The sequence below is a fragment of the Phyllostomus discolor genome, chromosome 11, assembly GCF_004126475.2.
Source record: "Phyllostomus discolor isolate MPI-MPIP mPhyDis1 chromosome 11, mPhyDis1.pri.v3, whole genome shotgun sequence".
Taxonomy (NCBI): Eukaryota; Metazoa; Chordata; class Mammalia; order Chiroptera; family Phyllostomidae; genus Phyllostomus; species Phyllostomus discolor.
Window position 1 is genome coordinate 71,972,352 of NC_040913.2, and position 16,388 is coordinate 71,988,739.

The 16,388-nt window shown below is 36.4% G+C and overlaps 1 protein-coding gene across 1 annotated transcript in view; it reads right to left on the minus strand.

Moving 5' to 3' along the window:
* LOC114508759 (disintegrin and metalloproteinase domain-containing protein 32) overlaps positions 1-16,388 on the minus strand; it is a 109,401-nt gene that overhangs the window by 72,716 nt on the left and 20,297 nt on the right. The window contains exons 4-10 of the mRNA XM_036011104.1: positions 12,570-12,625; positions 10,141-10,216; positions 5,615-5,691; positions 4,261-4,438; positions 1,231-1,299; positions 643-714; positions 84-250 (exon numbers count right to left, since the gene is read on the minus strand). Coding sequence (XP_035866997.1) covers positions 84-250; positions 643-714; positions 1,231-1,299; positions 4,261-4,438; positions 5,615-5,691; positions 10,141-10,216; positions 12,570-12,625 — 695 coding nt within the window. The remainder of the gene's footprint in view (positions 1-83; positions 251-642; positions 715-1,230; positions 1,300-4,260; positions 4,439-5,614; positions 5,692-10,140; positions 10,217-12,569; positions 12,626-16,388) is intronic.

A 16,388-nucleotide genomic window follows, 5' to 3' on the forward strand; every position in this document is an offset into this window, starting at 1 on the left:
GAAATGAATAAAAATTCCCTAAATAAAGCTACATAATTATCTCAGATTTTTGTTTTCTAAGAATACTGAAACATAATTCTTACATGAATAGATATGCAATATCATGAGGTCTTAGGGTAAGATACGATTTTTTCCATTCTAAAAATCTACGCAATAATTCATCTTCCTCACCAACTGTAGAAATCTTATTTTTATCTGACCACAACTCCAGTGATGACAGCACAATAGTAACTTTAAGTTGGGCAAATACCTAAAAACAAAAGAGATAATACATGAAAAAACAACCTTTGTGTTATCTTACATAGCCAAGAAATGAATTCAATGTTTTGACAAGTGCATGCTTAGTTTGTGTGTATGACTTAATTATTCAGAAATGCCTGAATAGACAACTCATGAGTAGGGACAATGGGGGAGGGACTGACTGTGGAAGTGAGAGGGGGCAGGGCAAAGGAGAGCAACAGGGAAAAGGCAGGACAACCGTGACTGAACAACAATAAAAAAGAACTTTATTAGTAGATATAAGCATAAATAATACATGTTGTATTTCTCCAAAAAAAAAAAGAAATGCCACAAAGATGAGAGAAATTATAATTTCAAAACTTGTATTAACTTTTCTAACTAGTATGAAAGGAAAATACTTACTGAATTTATAAGGCCAATAATTCCAATGACTTTATTTGTCACTACCATGCTATCAGAGCCCAAGAAATCATACTGAAAAAGAGAATTTTAAATTTAAATACAAATATGTAATGTAATATGTCTGAGATTTACTATCCATCTATTCTCAGAGATTTGAGGCTGCTTTGGGATTAGAACAGTTAAAAAGATTTTTTTTAAAGATTTCAAATAAGCCCTGGCTGGTGTAGCTCAGTGGATTGAGTGCTGGCTGCGAACCAAAGTATCGCAGGTTCGATTCCCAGCCAGGATACATGCCTGGGTTGCAGGCCATAACCCCCAGCAACCGCACATTGATGTTTCTCTCTCTCTCTCTATCTCCCTCCCTTCCCTCTCTAAAAAATAAATAAATAAAATCTTAAAAAAAAGATTTCAAATAAAACACTTCTGATACAACTAGTATAATTTTGAATATGTTTTGTCAGTCTGCAAATGTTTCCACTGTTGAGTCTATGACATACAAATAAGAAGATTAGAATCTTTAAGTTCCTATCTAGCTAGGGTTAATCATATATTAATACCATATATGTAAAAGTAAAGAAAAATGCATACCAAAACTTTGTCCACCACAATATGCATTTCTAGATAAAGAGGAATTAAGTCTGAAACAGATGTTTCTACCTAAAAAGAAGAAAAATAGTATTTAAAAACATAAAATCTTTCATGTTATTTATTCTGAACTTTTAAAATCTTTTTTCCATTTTTAGGGAGTATGGTTGACAAATATACCTTATACATACATATATTTATTTAAGTATACCTTAAATATGTATATTTATGTATATGTATATAAATATGTATATGTGTATTTAAGGTATATTTAAATAATATACATATTTAAGGTATAAGACTTGATTTGTATAAGTTGTGAAATAATTGGCAAAATAAAGCTTATTACCATATCTACCTCATATAGTTACCATTGTCTTTCTTTGTGTGTGCAGTGAGAACATGTAAGATCAACCCTTTTAGCAAGTATCAAGTTTACAATATAGTATTGTTAGCTATAGTCAGATTACTGTACATTAAATCTCCAGAAATTAGTTTTTCTGCATAACAGAAACTTTATACCCTTTGACCAACATTTCCTCACTTTTCTTTGTCCCCCCACCTCCTGGCGAATAACATTCTACTCTCCGCATTTATGAGTTTGACCATTTCAGATTCCACGTATGAGATCACGAAGTATTTATCTTTCCATTCCTGGCTTATTTTACTTAGCATAACATTTCTAACATTCATTCACGTTGTCATAAAAGACAGGACTTCCTTCATTTTTAACACTGAGTAATATTCAAGTGTGTGTGTGTGTGTGTGTGTGTGTGTGTGTGCCACATGTTCTTTATCCTTCATCCATCAATGGATATTTAAGTTATTTCCATATCATGGCTTTTTTGAATAAAGTTGGCAATGAACATGGGAAGGCAGATATCTCTTCAAGGTACCCACTTGCTTCCTAGGATATATACCCAGAAGTAGAATTGGTGAACCATATAATAGAGCTATTTTTAATTTTCCAAGGAATCCCCATCCTGTTTTCCATAGTACCTGTACCAACTTACATTCCCAGCAACAGAAGGGTTCCTTTTCTCCACGTTCACAACAACACTTGTTATTTCTTGTCTTACTTTATAATAGCCATTCTAACAGCTGAGAAGTGATATCTCATTGTGGTTTTGATTTACATCTCTCTGGTAAGTGATTCTGAGCTGTATGTGGTGATGGGTGGTAACTAGACTTATTGCAGTGATCATTTCGTAATATATGCATATGTCAAATCACTATGTTGTATGGTTTAACTAACACACTTGTGTGTCAACTGCATGTCATACAACTGAAGCAAAACAGTTTTAAGTGTAAATACATTTTAAGAGTCCCAGATTCTAGACATTGAAAACAAAAGCACAAAGACAGAGTATCCCACCCTCCCTCCCTATATCCACAAAAGTACCATAAAGAATTTAAATTTAAATTCTTTTTAAGTGCTCCGAGGGAACCTGGGCAGAGCACTAACACTGTCCACTGTGGTTTGGGTAATCTAAGTCATTGTAAATTACCCTCCTAAATTCTCAGACAGGAAAGAGAAATTTTAGTATTTAGTTAACAAAATTTCATTTTTAATTATATACACATATGTGACAGCATTGAATTCTTTGGTGCTGCACCCTCATTTCACCATACATTTGACTCCTGTATTATTTTGGACATAGGATCAGATGCTATAACAGAGACACGGGTTAAAATAATATTGGGTTAAATAATATTGGAATATTTCATTTCTCAAAAAAGTCTGATGAGTAGTATTCTATTGTATAAATGTACTACAGTTCTTTGATCCACTCATTTATTGATGGGCAGGTGGGGGTGAGTGGGGCAGGGGAGAGTGGGGGGGGAATGGAGACAATTATACTTGAATAACAATTTTAAAAAGTCTGAAAATGGTGGTTTAGTCTTGTAAATTATTCAGGAGCAAGGCTCATTCTACCTTGTTGCTCTGCCACATACAGTATCATTATTATCCTTGTGGACTATGATGTATCAACATGTCCACAATGCAGTCAGAAGGAAAGGGAAAACCAGAAATAGACTACAAACCCCCTTCCTTTATAATTCAATCCTGACATAACATGTATTACATCTGCTTGCATGGCCTTAGCCCCAACTTTATCACATGGCCCTACTTAAATGCAAGGGAAGTTAAGAAATGTAGTCTTTTTTTACATGTCCAGAGAAACTCAGAAGTTTGTTATTTAAAATGAGAAGAATGTATACTGTAAACAACTAACAATGCCATATATCTCTTTAATAAACTATGCATATTTATGCAACTTTTACTTGGCACAAAATTACTATCACACTCAATTACTTTCATGAGGACCAAAACATGCAGTTACACAGTGTATACACTGAACAATTTACCTGGCCACATGTGACAATCCTGCTTATGACATTTTAATAACATCTATAATTTAATTAATGCTAACTTCTTGGTTATGGGTACAAATTTCATAAATATTGGCTTTAATGAACACATTTTGAGAATATAGAGACAAAAACAGGGACTGAATTTTTAAAGTTTGTATTGAATATACACTAGTTAATTTTTAGGAAGTTATAAATAACAAGCAAAATAAGAATTAAAAGTAAAAGATTGTTGCAAACAGAAAAAGAATGTATGGCCAAAGGACATCATAAGGTTAAAAAAAGGTGAGGATGTTCTTAAGGATATTGAGTAAAAGAAAAAGAGAGAGAAAAGGACTCATGGACACGGACAACAACATGGTGATTATCAAGTAGGGGGTGGTGGGGAGAGGTGGAGGGGGGTATGGGGAGATAAATCGTGATGGACAGAGACTTGACTTGCGGTGATGAACATACAAGACAGTGTACAGAAGGTGTGCTGTAGAAATGTGCGCCTGAAACCTGTATAATCTTGTTAACCACGGTCATCCAAACAAACGAAACAAAAAGGGGAAAAAAGAAAATATGAGCCACAGCTATACGATAGTTAATAAATTTCTTTTTTAAATAAATAAAAGAAGAAACTGTCTTGAAAGCAGTAAAAAAGCATATGTAACTAACTTTTTCACTTATGAAAATGTTATAGTCCATTGGGTTTTGTCCTATGTCACGGTTATTTTCAGTATGAACTGCAAATTTAGTGTTTTCATTCTTTAATTTATAAAGAATGTGCTGAAATTCAACTTCAGTTTCCAGAGGCTCAATTCCATAAGAAACATTTTCAAATTGTAGTATTCCTCTGTAAAGTTAAGGATAAAAAATTAAGTGCTTTTAATCCATTTTTTTAAATTCTTACAGAATCTAAAAAGAAAAAAGGAGAAAACACAGAACATGCTTGAGCTCAATATTTTGACCCAAATTCCTTATAGTTTGAAGATGATTCTGAAGAGATCAAAGATCTCCACCGATCCACAAAATTAACTTCCCATTTCATTTCTGTAGTTATAAAAGCGGCAGAAATGATGTGATCAGTGCTAGCATTCACACTGATCGAGTCATTCTGTCTGGTCCTCCAAATCAGTGACTTAATGAAAGAGTATAGAGATTGGATTTGCATTGCTTTAGGAAAAGATAATAAAAGGTTACATAGTGAGCAAATTTATTTATAAAAATAATATTTAGCAATTATTATGAAAATACATTAATTGTTTATGCACATAGTCTGAATAGGAAATTTAAAACATGACCTTAAAGAGTAAAATAACTTTTTTAACTATTCTTCCCTGAATCAGGTAATAACAGTTCAAGTAACTACTCCCTAAAAACCAAATTTCAGATTTCCATGTAAAAGCACTGAGGAACATTTTTTGTGTGTGTGAAACAAGGATCAATACTACAAAATGAGAGTAAAAAATTTCCTGACATAATAGAAAACTCTTTCAGTACTAAGGAGGAAACCCTATAGTAGAGATTTTCAGATACTGGAATTATTAGAAAAATGAGTACCATATTAGTAATTATTTGTTTATGTAGAATTGATTTCCTCTCTCTAAAGATGATTTTCCTTGAGAAAAAGCTTGCCTGGTTTATCTTTATCTTATATCTACACATACTAGGCTAGAAGCTGGAACATGGTTGGTATCAAAAACATTCTATGTGCTGGAAAAATAAGCTAGCTTAAATTTACCTCCTCAAACTTGCTGTAGTCAAAATGTTCAATTGTCATTTCTGTAGTTAAGAAAAAACAAGATAGAGAGCAAGGACACCAGAAAATCTAAACCTTTATGGAAAGAAATTCTCTGGTCAGTGAGGAAAGTGAGGAGAAGTAAAAGAAATGGCAGAGAGTATAACTGAATAATCTCCACATGGGAATTTTCTTCCAATTTCACACTTAATATCAATATAAGAAGCTCAGTGAATGCAGCCAAATATCATAACCATGATGTTCACATATCAACAGTAAAAACTATATAACCTCAGTCCCAAGCACGTGCTTAGTGTGACAATAGAGTTTGGATATCCTTCAACAGATCCTTGGTAGTAGCAGCGAGTCTAGAAAAGAAAAAATGTAATCTGGTTACTTAGAAATTGCCAAAACTTTCTAATAATTTCCTATTTGATAAAGTTTTCTAACTTTTGTTCTGGATTACACAGTTCATATCAGCATGAATAAAGCAACATTAAGAAAACAGTCTCGCCACATTTGCCACTTTCACTATATTAAATACTCTTATCAGATTAATATTTGGGATTATTATTTTACACCCTGCTTCCAAAGTCAATCCCATATTTTTAAATATATTTTATTAATTATGCTATTACAGTTGTCCCATTTCCTGCCCTTTATTGCCCCTCCACCCTGCGCACCCCCTCCCACCCACACTCCATCCCCTCCCTGTTAGTTCATGTCCATGGGTCATATACATAAATTCTTTGGCTTCTACATTTTCTATACTATTCTTAACCTACCCCTGTCTATCTTCTACCTACCATTTATGCTACTTATTCTCTGTACCTTTTCCCCTTCTCTCCACCCACTCCCCTGCTGATAACCCTCCATGTGATCTCCATTTCTGTGATTCTGTTCCTGTTCTAGTTGTTCGCTTTGTTTGTTTTTGTTTTTGTTTTAGGTTTGATTGTTAATGATTGCGAGTTTGTTGTCATTTTACTGTTCATATTTTTTATCTTCTTTTTCTTAGATAAATCCCTTTGACATTTCATATAATAAGGGCTTGGTGATGATGAACTCCTTTAATTTCACCTTATCTGGAAAGCACTTTATCTGCCCTTCCATTCTAAATGAAAGCTTTGCTTAATAGAGCAGTCTTGGATGTAGGTCCTTGCCTTTCATGACTTGGAATACTTCTTTCCAGCCCCTTCTTGCCTGCAAGTTTTCTTTTGAGAAATCAGCTGACAGTCTGATGGGCACTCCTTTGTAGGTAACTGTCTCCTTTTCTCTTGCTGCTTTTAAGATTCTCTCCTTATCTTTAATCTTGGCTAATGTAATTATGTGCCTTGGCATGTTCCTCCTTGGATCTATCTTCTTTGGGACTCTCTGAGCTTCCAGGACTTCCTGGAAGTCTATTTCCTTTGCAAGATTGGAGAAGTTCTCCTTTATTATTTGTTCAAATAACTTTTCCACTTGTTGCTTCTCCTCTTCTTCTCATACCCCTATAATTCAGATGTTAGAACATCTAAAGAAGTCCTGGAGGTTCTTAAGCCTCTCCTCATTTTTTGAATTCTTGTTTTTTCATTCTGTTCTGGGTAAATGTTTATTTCTTCCTTCTGGTCCACACCATTAATTTGAGTCCCAGTTTCCTTCCTGTCACTGTTAGTTCCCTGTACATTTTCCTTTATTTCACTTAGCATAGCCTTCATTTTTCATCTAATTTGCTACCATACTCAACCAATTCTGTGAGCATCCTGATTACCAGGATATGTAATCATTTGAACTGTGCATCTGATAGGTTGGCTATCTCTTCATTGCTTAGTTGTATTTTTTCTGGAGCTTTGATCTGTTCTTTCATTGGGGCCATATTTTTTTTGTCTGGGTGCACCTGTTATGTAGTGAGGGGCAGAGTCTTAGGTCACCAGGGCAGGGCAACCCATGTTGCTGTGTTGTGGCACTCTATGTAGGGAAGAGGGGTCTGAGAGGAAACAATGGCTCTTGCTCTGCTCTCTGCCAGATTTCAGTCACTTCCCCCGCTTCCCATAACAATAGGTCCCTTCTGGTGCTGATTCCCCAAGTGGGTGGGTTTGTGTATGTTCTGGGACCCTGTGCATCTCTCCAAGGAACTCTCCTGTGAGGCTGGGAGCTTCTCCTGCTGCCGCCATAACACCAACAGATGTTTTCAATCAGAGGTTTTGAGGCTTTGTTTCCCTGAACTGGAACCCTAGGTTGTGCAGTCTGTCCCACTCCCCAGTTGTTCTTCCTGGTTTATCTATGTGCAAATGTGGGGCCACCTGGTCTGCCAGCTGCCACCTTGCTGCATGTCCTCTCCACACAGCCACCTGTCTCCACCCCTCCTACTGGTCTGGGTGAATGTTTCTTCTTTAACTCCTTGGTTGTCAGGCTTCCATACAGCTCAATTTGTCAGTTCTGGTTGTTTTTTGTTTTTAAATTTATTGTTGTCCTTCTTTTGGTTGTGTGAGGAGGCACAGTGTATCTACCTACAGCTCCATCTTGGCCGGAAGTTAATCCCATATTTTTTATAAAATTATTTTCCCTTGTATAAATGTAGGTCATCAATTAAAAGACAAAGACTGTTTCACTTAGCATGATATTCTCCAGTTCTATCCATGCTGTCATAAAAGGGAGGAGTTCCTTCTTTATTTCTGCTGGGCAGTATTCTATTCCATTGTGTAAATGTACCACAGTTTTTTGATCCATAATGAACAAAATAAACTAACAAACAAAATAAAACCACAGACATGGAAACATGGAACAGACTGAAAGTGACCAGGGGGGAGTGGGAGGGGTAACGATGGAAACAAGAGGAAGGGACCAGATAAAGAACATGTATGAATGACCCACAGACATGGACAACAGTGTGGGGATTGACTGTGGGAGTGGGGGTTAGGAGGGGCAGAGGAGAGCAAAGGGGGAAAAACTGGGACAGCTGTAATAGAATAACAGTAAAAAAGGATTTTAAAAATAAATAAACATACACTTCTGTCAGAAACTGACAAATCAAGCATTCAGAATTTATACAAGATTTGAACAGTATGTTAATAACCTAATATACATAGAACTCTATACTTTAAAACTATAGAATGTGCTTTCTTTTTAAAGAACATGGAACATTTACAAAAATAAAACCATATTCTGGCCATGAAGCACAAGAATAAATTTTAAATTATTGAAATCATACAAAGCTTGGTCTCTGACCACAGTACAATTATGCTAGATATATAATCTCCAAGATTCAGTAGTGCTATAACTTTTGATAGAAATCAGTATAAGATTTGTTAACACACTGCTCTATATTGGAATTAGGGGAGGAAAAAAGAAGTGAGAAAAAGAAACCGATGGTCCCAACCAATATAAATGAAGTAACATGATGCCCAATATAATATTTCAATAAATTTGTATTATATGCTAATTATGAGCCAGGCATTTTTCTATGTATTGGGGATACATCAGCGAATAGAATGGACCAAAAACCCTGCCTAATGAGGACCATATTGCACTGGAGAAATCAAAAAATAGAGTAAGTGGATAAAATAAATGGCAGAAATTATATTTATAACCATTATGGGGGAAAAAAACGGTAAGAGAGTACTAAGCGTAAGAATGGAACTTAAAATAGGGATTAGTCAAGGACTAATGGGGTGATTTTGAGCAAAGACCTGAAGAAAATGAAGGAGAAAAACATGTGGTATTTCGGAAAAGAACAAACATCTGGATCAGAAGCAATAGAAAGTACAAAATCCTTGAAAGGAAAACATGTCTGGTATGTCTGAAGAACAGCAAGGAGAGAGATGTGACTGGAACAGGTGAGTAAGGTGGAAAATAACAGGACATGATGTCAGACAGGTAAAGCAGACCAAACTGTGTACAGGCTGCAGGATATTGAAATAATTTTGGTCTTCACTGTGTGAGCAACAGGTGGTCATCCATGAAGGGTTCTGAACAGAGAAGTGGCATGGTCTGACTAGGTTTTAGTAGGATCGATCTGGTTGCTGTGTTGAGAATTGACTGAGAAGATGGGCTGGGTGTGGAAGCAGAAAGATTATTCAAGAAGCTCTGGCAATAATCCAATTAAATACGATGTTTACTTGGAAAAGAAAGGTATCAGTGGATGGAGACAGAGGAGAGGGTGGCTTGTGTATATACAATACCGTAATTTAAAGGGTCGATTCAATACAATTTCTTCATGGATGGGATAGGGAAGCAATTCTCAACCTTTTTCACCTTATGGCACACAAACTAATTACTAAAATTCTGCAGCACACCAAAAATATATATATATTTTTGCTAATCTGACAAAAAATAGGTATAATTTGATTCACACCTGATTGCTACCATTGCGTTGGCCATTGTCATTTTTTTATTTGACAATCTAAGGAAAAAGGTCAGTGCCCACACCTCAACAACCAGGTACTGCATGTTGTAAAAATTCTTGCAGCACACCAATTGAAAATCACTGGTATGGGGAGGTGGGGATAGGAAAGTTTTCAGTCTATGATTTTATGTCCAGTAATATTTGTGTTTGTTTTTATTGTGCTTTAATTTATGCTCATTAATTCAATAAAAAATAAACTAATTAATTAACAAAATGGTACCTATATTCTAAGCAGAATAAGAGGTGCTAAGTCAATCCAATTTGTCTTTAGTTTACCAAGACTTCAGGAAAGCCTAATAATGGGAGAAATTAGGTTTAAAAAAATGGATCCCTTAAATATATCCCCTGTGAAGACTGTCTTCTGTAAAGAAAGCATTTATTCAATGTAAAAAAAAAAGTTTTAGAAATGTTCTAAAATATAGAACTTAAATCTTACCTGAATATTTGAAGAATGAGAATTCACAGATCCTTGATTATACAAATAAACCATAAAGTTATCAGCTAAAAAAAGTCTGAATGTAAAAAAAAGAGAGAGAATTTTAAAAGTTATTTTTTTTTGAAACATATAAATCAGCGGCCAACAAGCTAACAGCCTCAGGCCAAATCTGACCTACTCTGTGTTTTTGTAAATAAAGTTTTATGGGATCATAGCCACAACCATTGACATGTACGGTCAATGGCTGCTTTCCTGCTACAACAGCAGAATTGAATCACTTTGACAGAGACTTATGGCCCCCAAAGCCAAAAATATTTGTTATCTGGACTTGTAGAAAAAAAGTTTGTCAACCTCTGATAAAGGTATTTTCTTTTGATATATATGTAATTTTTATTCAAAGAAATACACATTTATTCAAAATAATTTCCCTATCTTAATGAACTCCTTTAAAGAAAATAAAGAAAAGAGACTACAAGATATAGGATTATGAGAGCTCTCTATTCTTTCACTTCTAAATTTTATTACCATGCATACATATTTCCTTTGTAATGAAGTAAAAAAGTATTGTGTAAAAGTCATATTAATCTGAATATAGGTACTAAAACTAGTCTAAGTTCAACTTTCTCTGGTACCCTCCTATTTTAGTTAGGCTTCCTCACCCCATGCCCACTCCTCAATCCAATGTAACAAAGCTAGACCACCAGACTAATTTCTGTTGGGAATCCTCCCACTGAAACTGATCTCATGTGGGTTAGTTACCTAATGGCCCTGTAGCTGTCAAACCCAAAAGGCAGTTTGAAGTGGAGTAAAACTGCTCTAATGCACTTCATATTGTTGATCACATTCTCCTTCTTTAAGTCATCTGATCTTCAACTTCAGTCGTACCATTTCCTCCTGGTTTTCCTCTTATCTTTCTACTTCTGTAAATCCCTTCATTGGATCCTTGCTTCTTCCCTTAAATGTTTCCATGGCATTCATTTGTGGGTTGTTTTTCCTTTTTCACTTTTAATATTTACCCTCACCTCTGTAGATTTATTGTGTCCATTTTTGGTGCTTCATTTATACCTACATAAAAAGATGGCTTTAAAACCCACACCTCTCTTCCATGTTCTCAACTAAATCTACTTGCCAACTACACATCACTCCTGGGGTATGCCACTAGCACTTCGTATGCAACCTCTCCAAAAATGAGCCCACATTCTCCTTGACTCAGATCTGTCCCCCTTCTCCTTCACTGCCCCACTAAATCTCTGCTGCCACTCACTGTATCCAATCTGCTAGCTAATCTTTCTCCTGCCACGTCCGTATTTCTCAAAAACAAAAAATCACTACCTCTACACAATCATAGTTCTGCTTCTCCTTATTTCTCACACGTTATTTGCAATAACATAATTGATATTACGCTGTCATAGTCATTATGCAGATAACTTCCCAAATTTATAGCATTTCATCTACATGCTCTATCCACACCCCATGCTTCAGTCCCTCTCACTTTCCCTCTTAAACACTTGAAAAGTTACTTGTGTTTTTGTTCACCACATTCTTCTTCCCTTCTGTCCACAGGAATAGGTTAATTCTTCTTTAACTCGACTCTTCTTTTACTCAATGCTTTCTTTGAAAGCATTCTGTTGACCTTTCTTCTTTCTCTGCCCAATGTTTTTTTGGTAAATTATTTACACTTACTATTTTTGGTTTCTCACAATTAGCCTCTCCTTAATTCCATGTAGTCTAGCTTTACACCCAAAATTTAACTGACACTGTCTTCTTGAAAGTCACAAATTACTTCCAGCCAGCTTTTCACAACTGGGTTTCCATTAGAGAGTTAAGTCTTACAAAAGGTAATTTTAATTATTTTCTTAATTCTCTGAAAGATGATACATAGCTAGTTTTCCATAAATTATTCTGATACTGTTTTCCATAAATTATCACTAGCTCCCACTCAGTGTATGATCTAATTTCTGTGTGAAAGCCCTTATTAAATATCCCTGGTTGTGGGCCTGCCTCCCCAATTGAATTTTAACCAATACGATCAGTTACAGACTTAGTTCTTATTTTGATGTCCTCACTTGATTATACAGAGTGAGGCAAAAGTAGGTTCACAGTTGTTCATAGATTTCCATGCTATACTGTAAGCCCACCTTTGCCCTCACCCTGTATAGGTCCTGCTGGTCCCCCCACGTTAACATCACAGAGATTAATGTTCAGGTGGTGAGTCCCTGTTTTTTTCTATTCCTAACCCCTCTATTCACAAAAGACCACTTGAGGCATTAGAACCAAAAATTTAATTAATTCACAGTAGTGCATCTGTTTATCCATGACAACTAAAAGTTTATTAACAACTACATTTATTATTTTAGTAGTCCATTTTAATTATAAGTAAACAAATTCATATAAATTAAATGAAATCCAAAACTAAAAAAAAAAATTACCTTTGCTTCAGGTGCACAATGTATGGTTTCTCATCAATTGTTATAATATAGGATATCTGTTTTTAGAAAATCCAGAAAAACTGGGAGTGAACACAAATGTAATTGAATGAGCTAAACAACAATTTTATATTACTCCCTCCAAGCAGTGCTTAAAATGTCTTGATTAAAACATCCCATTCTGTGTGATTTAAAATTTGCAACATATCACAAATTTGAAAGACCAAAGGCAGCTGAATGTTTCTTTTAAATGAGTACAAGTCTAGCATCCTGAGGTTTCGGTTACATAGATGTATTTGTCTACCGGTAGGTTTGTGAGACTGGTTCTTTGTACGGGGGAAAGCCCTTGGTCACATACCTAGATCTTCTCAGAAGTGTTGGAAATTGGCAGTTTCAGGTACTCTAAGCCTAGATTGATATTTGTCACACCCCAGATAAAATGCAGAATATTTTATAGTTGTACTTTATAAGTGGTAGTCAAATGGAACCATTCAAGTCATTTTTGTAGTTCTGATGTACAACGTAACTTAAATAAGAGCTTCCATCAAATAATCCTTCAGTAAAATGTGAATTGTTTACTGCCCATGATGAGCAAAAAATGAGTATTTATCATTGGACTTACTTGAATAATTAGAACAAGATTCAATGCCCACATCTTAACAGTTGAACAGGTCATTACCTCCAGTGCCATTTTCACCCTTTTAGAGCGAGTCACACACAGGGAGTGTGAACATCAGGGGAGGTTTATTATCCTGGTTGCCTTACCCTTAAACTGCTCCCAGATGACTATTTACTAATGATTTTTTTAAGAGACATGGGATAGGAAAATGAAGTGTTTGCTCTTTATTTACTAAATGATTGTAAACTCAAGTTTTTCATCAAAATAAAATTCCATTGTTTTAATGTTAAGAAAATCTTAGCGTGTATCTGTTACTTAACACATTCTATTTCCACAAAAGTAAGCCCAGTAAGGGATTTATACAGTATTAGAAGTCTACACGCAACTGAATTTCCAGCTCTTCAGAAAGAAGAGCCCATGTGCTGTGTGGTGACGTCCACTCAGGTGGCCTCACTGGGATGAATGGACGTATCTACGTCAGTGGAGCACAGGAGGCACAAAAATTGTTTTAACCATTTCCTAAAAGGTATTGCCTATATTCTTCAACAGAAAATTCTTGAACAAAACTTGGTATTCTTTTTGACTCTATCACCACTATTCTCAAGTTAAAACATGGATGGCAATAAGTTCTAATGTCAGTAGGTCAGTGAACCTGAGCGATGAGATTTTTCTCCAACAAAAGGTAACATGTGAAAAACAAGAGTTAAAGTATCATAGAAAAAAAAAACTTAGCTGAAGAATATAAAAACCAAGAGACACAAATACCAGAACACAGAAAAAGATAAGCCTTCCAGGAATGGTGACAATAAAACGCAACCAAAAGCCTATACAAATAAAAAAATATGATACAATAAGGCAGATTGTTAAAGGGTCTAATAAATGGCCAAAAATGAAGCAGGAAGGTTAACACCACCAGTGGTGAGTCAAGTTGATGTCAGGCATCCCCTGCTATGCCTGCTGGAATGAGAAGGGCACTTTGTCTCTGTTGTAATCTTCTCTAGAACTCATAGCCCCAGCCTGATCATGAGAAGTAGCAGAGAAATCCAAACTGAGGAACGTTCTACAAAATAACTTTCAAGATCATGAAAAATAAGAAAAACCGAGAGAAAGGACAAAGGAGACCAGGGGTACATAATGACTAACTGAACTGTAATGCCCTGAGTGGAATCCTGGAACAGAAAAAGTACATTAGTGGAAAACCTGGTGAAATAAAAATAAAGCTAATAGTACTGCATTAACGTTAATTTATTAGTTTTGACAAATGTATCGACACAGCTATAAAAGATGGTAACTTTAGGAGAAAGTGAGTGAACCTATATGGGGACTCTCTGTAGCGTCTTTGAAATTTTTCTGTAAATCTATAATTATTCCAAAAATTCTTGTTATTTTTTTAAATCAAAACCAGAAATGAATTGAAGAAAGAAGTAAACTGTGTCTATGGCAGATAGAGGGCAGGCCTGATCAGGTGACTAGATCTTCATCTCTCGGCATGCTAGGCCGCCAGTTACCAGGCCATACTTGCTATACATTCTTATTTACAGTTACAACTCACCTGGGGGTTGTAAGAAAAGCCCCAGCGGATCACCTGAATGCCAAACACTTGCCTCCGAGCCTTCCCTAACTCAGTAGCACCCCAAGTCCTCATGATGTCACCATAATCATCCTGCCAATATGGCAATTTCATTCCTTTTCTTTTTCTTGCTGTTCTGAGACACAGAGCCAAAATAACCACAAGGCAGCTGTAGCTTTAAGCTTAGAGGGAGGTTTACTATGTTCCCTGGTAGAAGCATCTAAGATCCAGAACCCTTATACCCTCGGCACATGCGGTTGGAAGAAATGGCTCAAATACAGTCTAGTTGTGCGCTGAAAGTGACAGTGAACAGGAGCACTTCTACCACTTCATGGTCCTTGGATAACATTCGTTTTTCTAATGTATAAACTATACTCTAGCATGTCATTCCTTGCAACTGCTACTTCCAAGCTGGAGTTTAACTGCATTTAAGAGGCCAATCCACTACTTTATCAGGCTGTGATGCGGATCCCGGTTCGTGGGGTCCACATCATTATGGATGAAAATGAGACATTCACATGGATTACCAAATCCAATGGAGGAAAAGAGACAGCATGGCTTTTCTCTCAAGGGGAGCAAAAGCCTCAGTCCTTGCTCCAATGAGCTTTTATTGTCTCACTGGGCACATTACAAGAAGGTCCTCATTAACTATGCGCAGGCTCTCTTTAGGTGGTTACCTCATACAGAAAACAAAGGAGCCAATGCTGCTAATCACATCACAGAAGAGGGATATTTGCAAATGAAAAGGCAAAAGTGGTTGACCCAGTCTCACTCATCCTTGGAAGGTTTAGCATGGTTTTTAGGAAGTTGCTTTGCAGTAAATGTCCTCAATTCAGGGTGAGTTTTAACAAAAAGCAAGACTCATAGCTGCTTAGGTACATTGCAAGACTGATTCCCCACAGGAGAACCTATCCATGGGCGTGGGTCCTGTGCATCTCCAAGTGGGAGCTGGACCCACGCCGTGTAGAACAGTCTACTATAAGGCTGGCCCCTCCTGGATGATGACTTATGTAACAGGAGTCAGTGGGTCCCATGGTCATGTACTCACTACCACACTTTATTTGCCATGAAGCAGAGCCCTTCATCTTATCCCAGGTCAACAGATCAGACATACAGTGAAATGGTGAGTAACAGTACTGGCCAGTACACTTCAGAGAGTGATGCTGGCCAAGTCACCGTGGACAGGAAATGTAGCCCATGCCCACAAATACATATCAGGAACAGCAAGCACAAAGCCTGGCTCCTTCCAGAATGGAGAGAGTCTAATGTAATGAACATGCTAACAAACAGACGGTGCCATTATCAGGGGCTGAGCATCAATCTCTATTGCTAATAGATCAGACATTCAGAAGTGGCAGTAATTGCTGCTCTGGTGAAGGAGAACCCAAGCTGTTAAGCCCATCTGTGCATTTGTCCATCTGTGCAAGCACTGGGGCAACCGAGGACAGAGGCTGACTTTCCTCTAATGGATGTACCATGCATCCACTTGCTTGTTTCATGACTCTTCCATAGTAGGTGCTCTCTGGTATGTATTCACACAAAACACAAGATCTCTACAATTTCTACCAACTGTCATAAGTCCAGTCACATGCTTCTCCCCCAGATTCCTCAATCTAATCTTCCAATCTTGTTC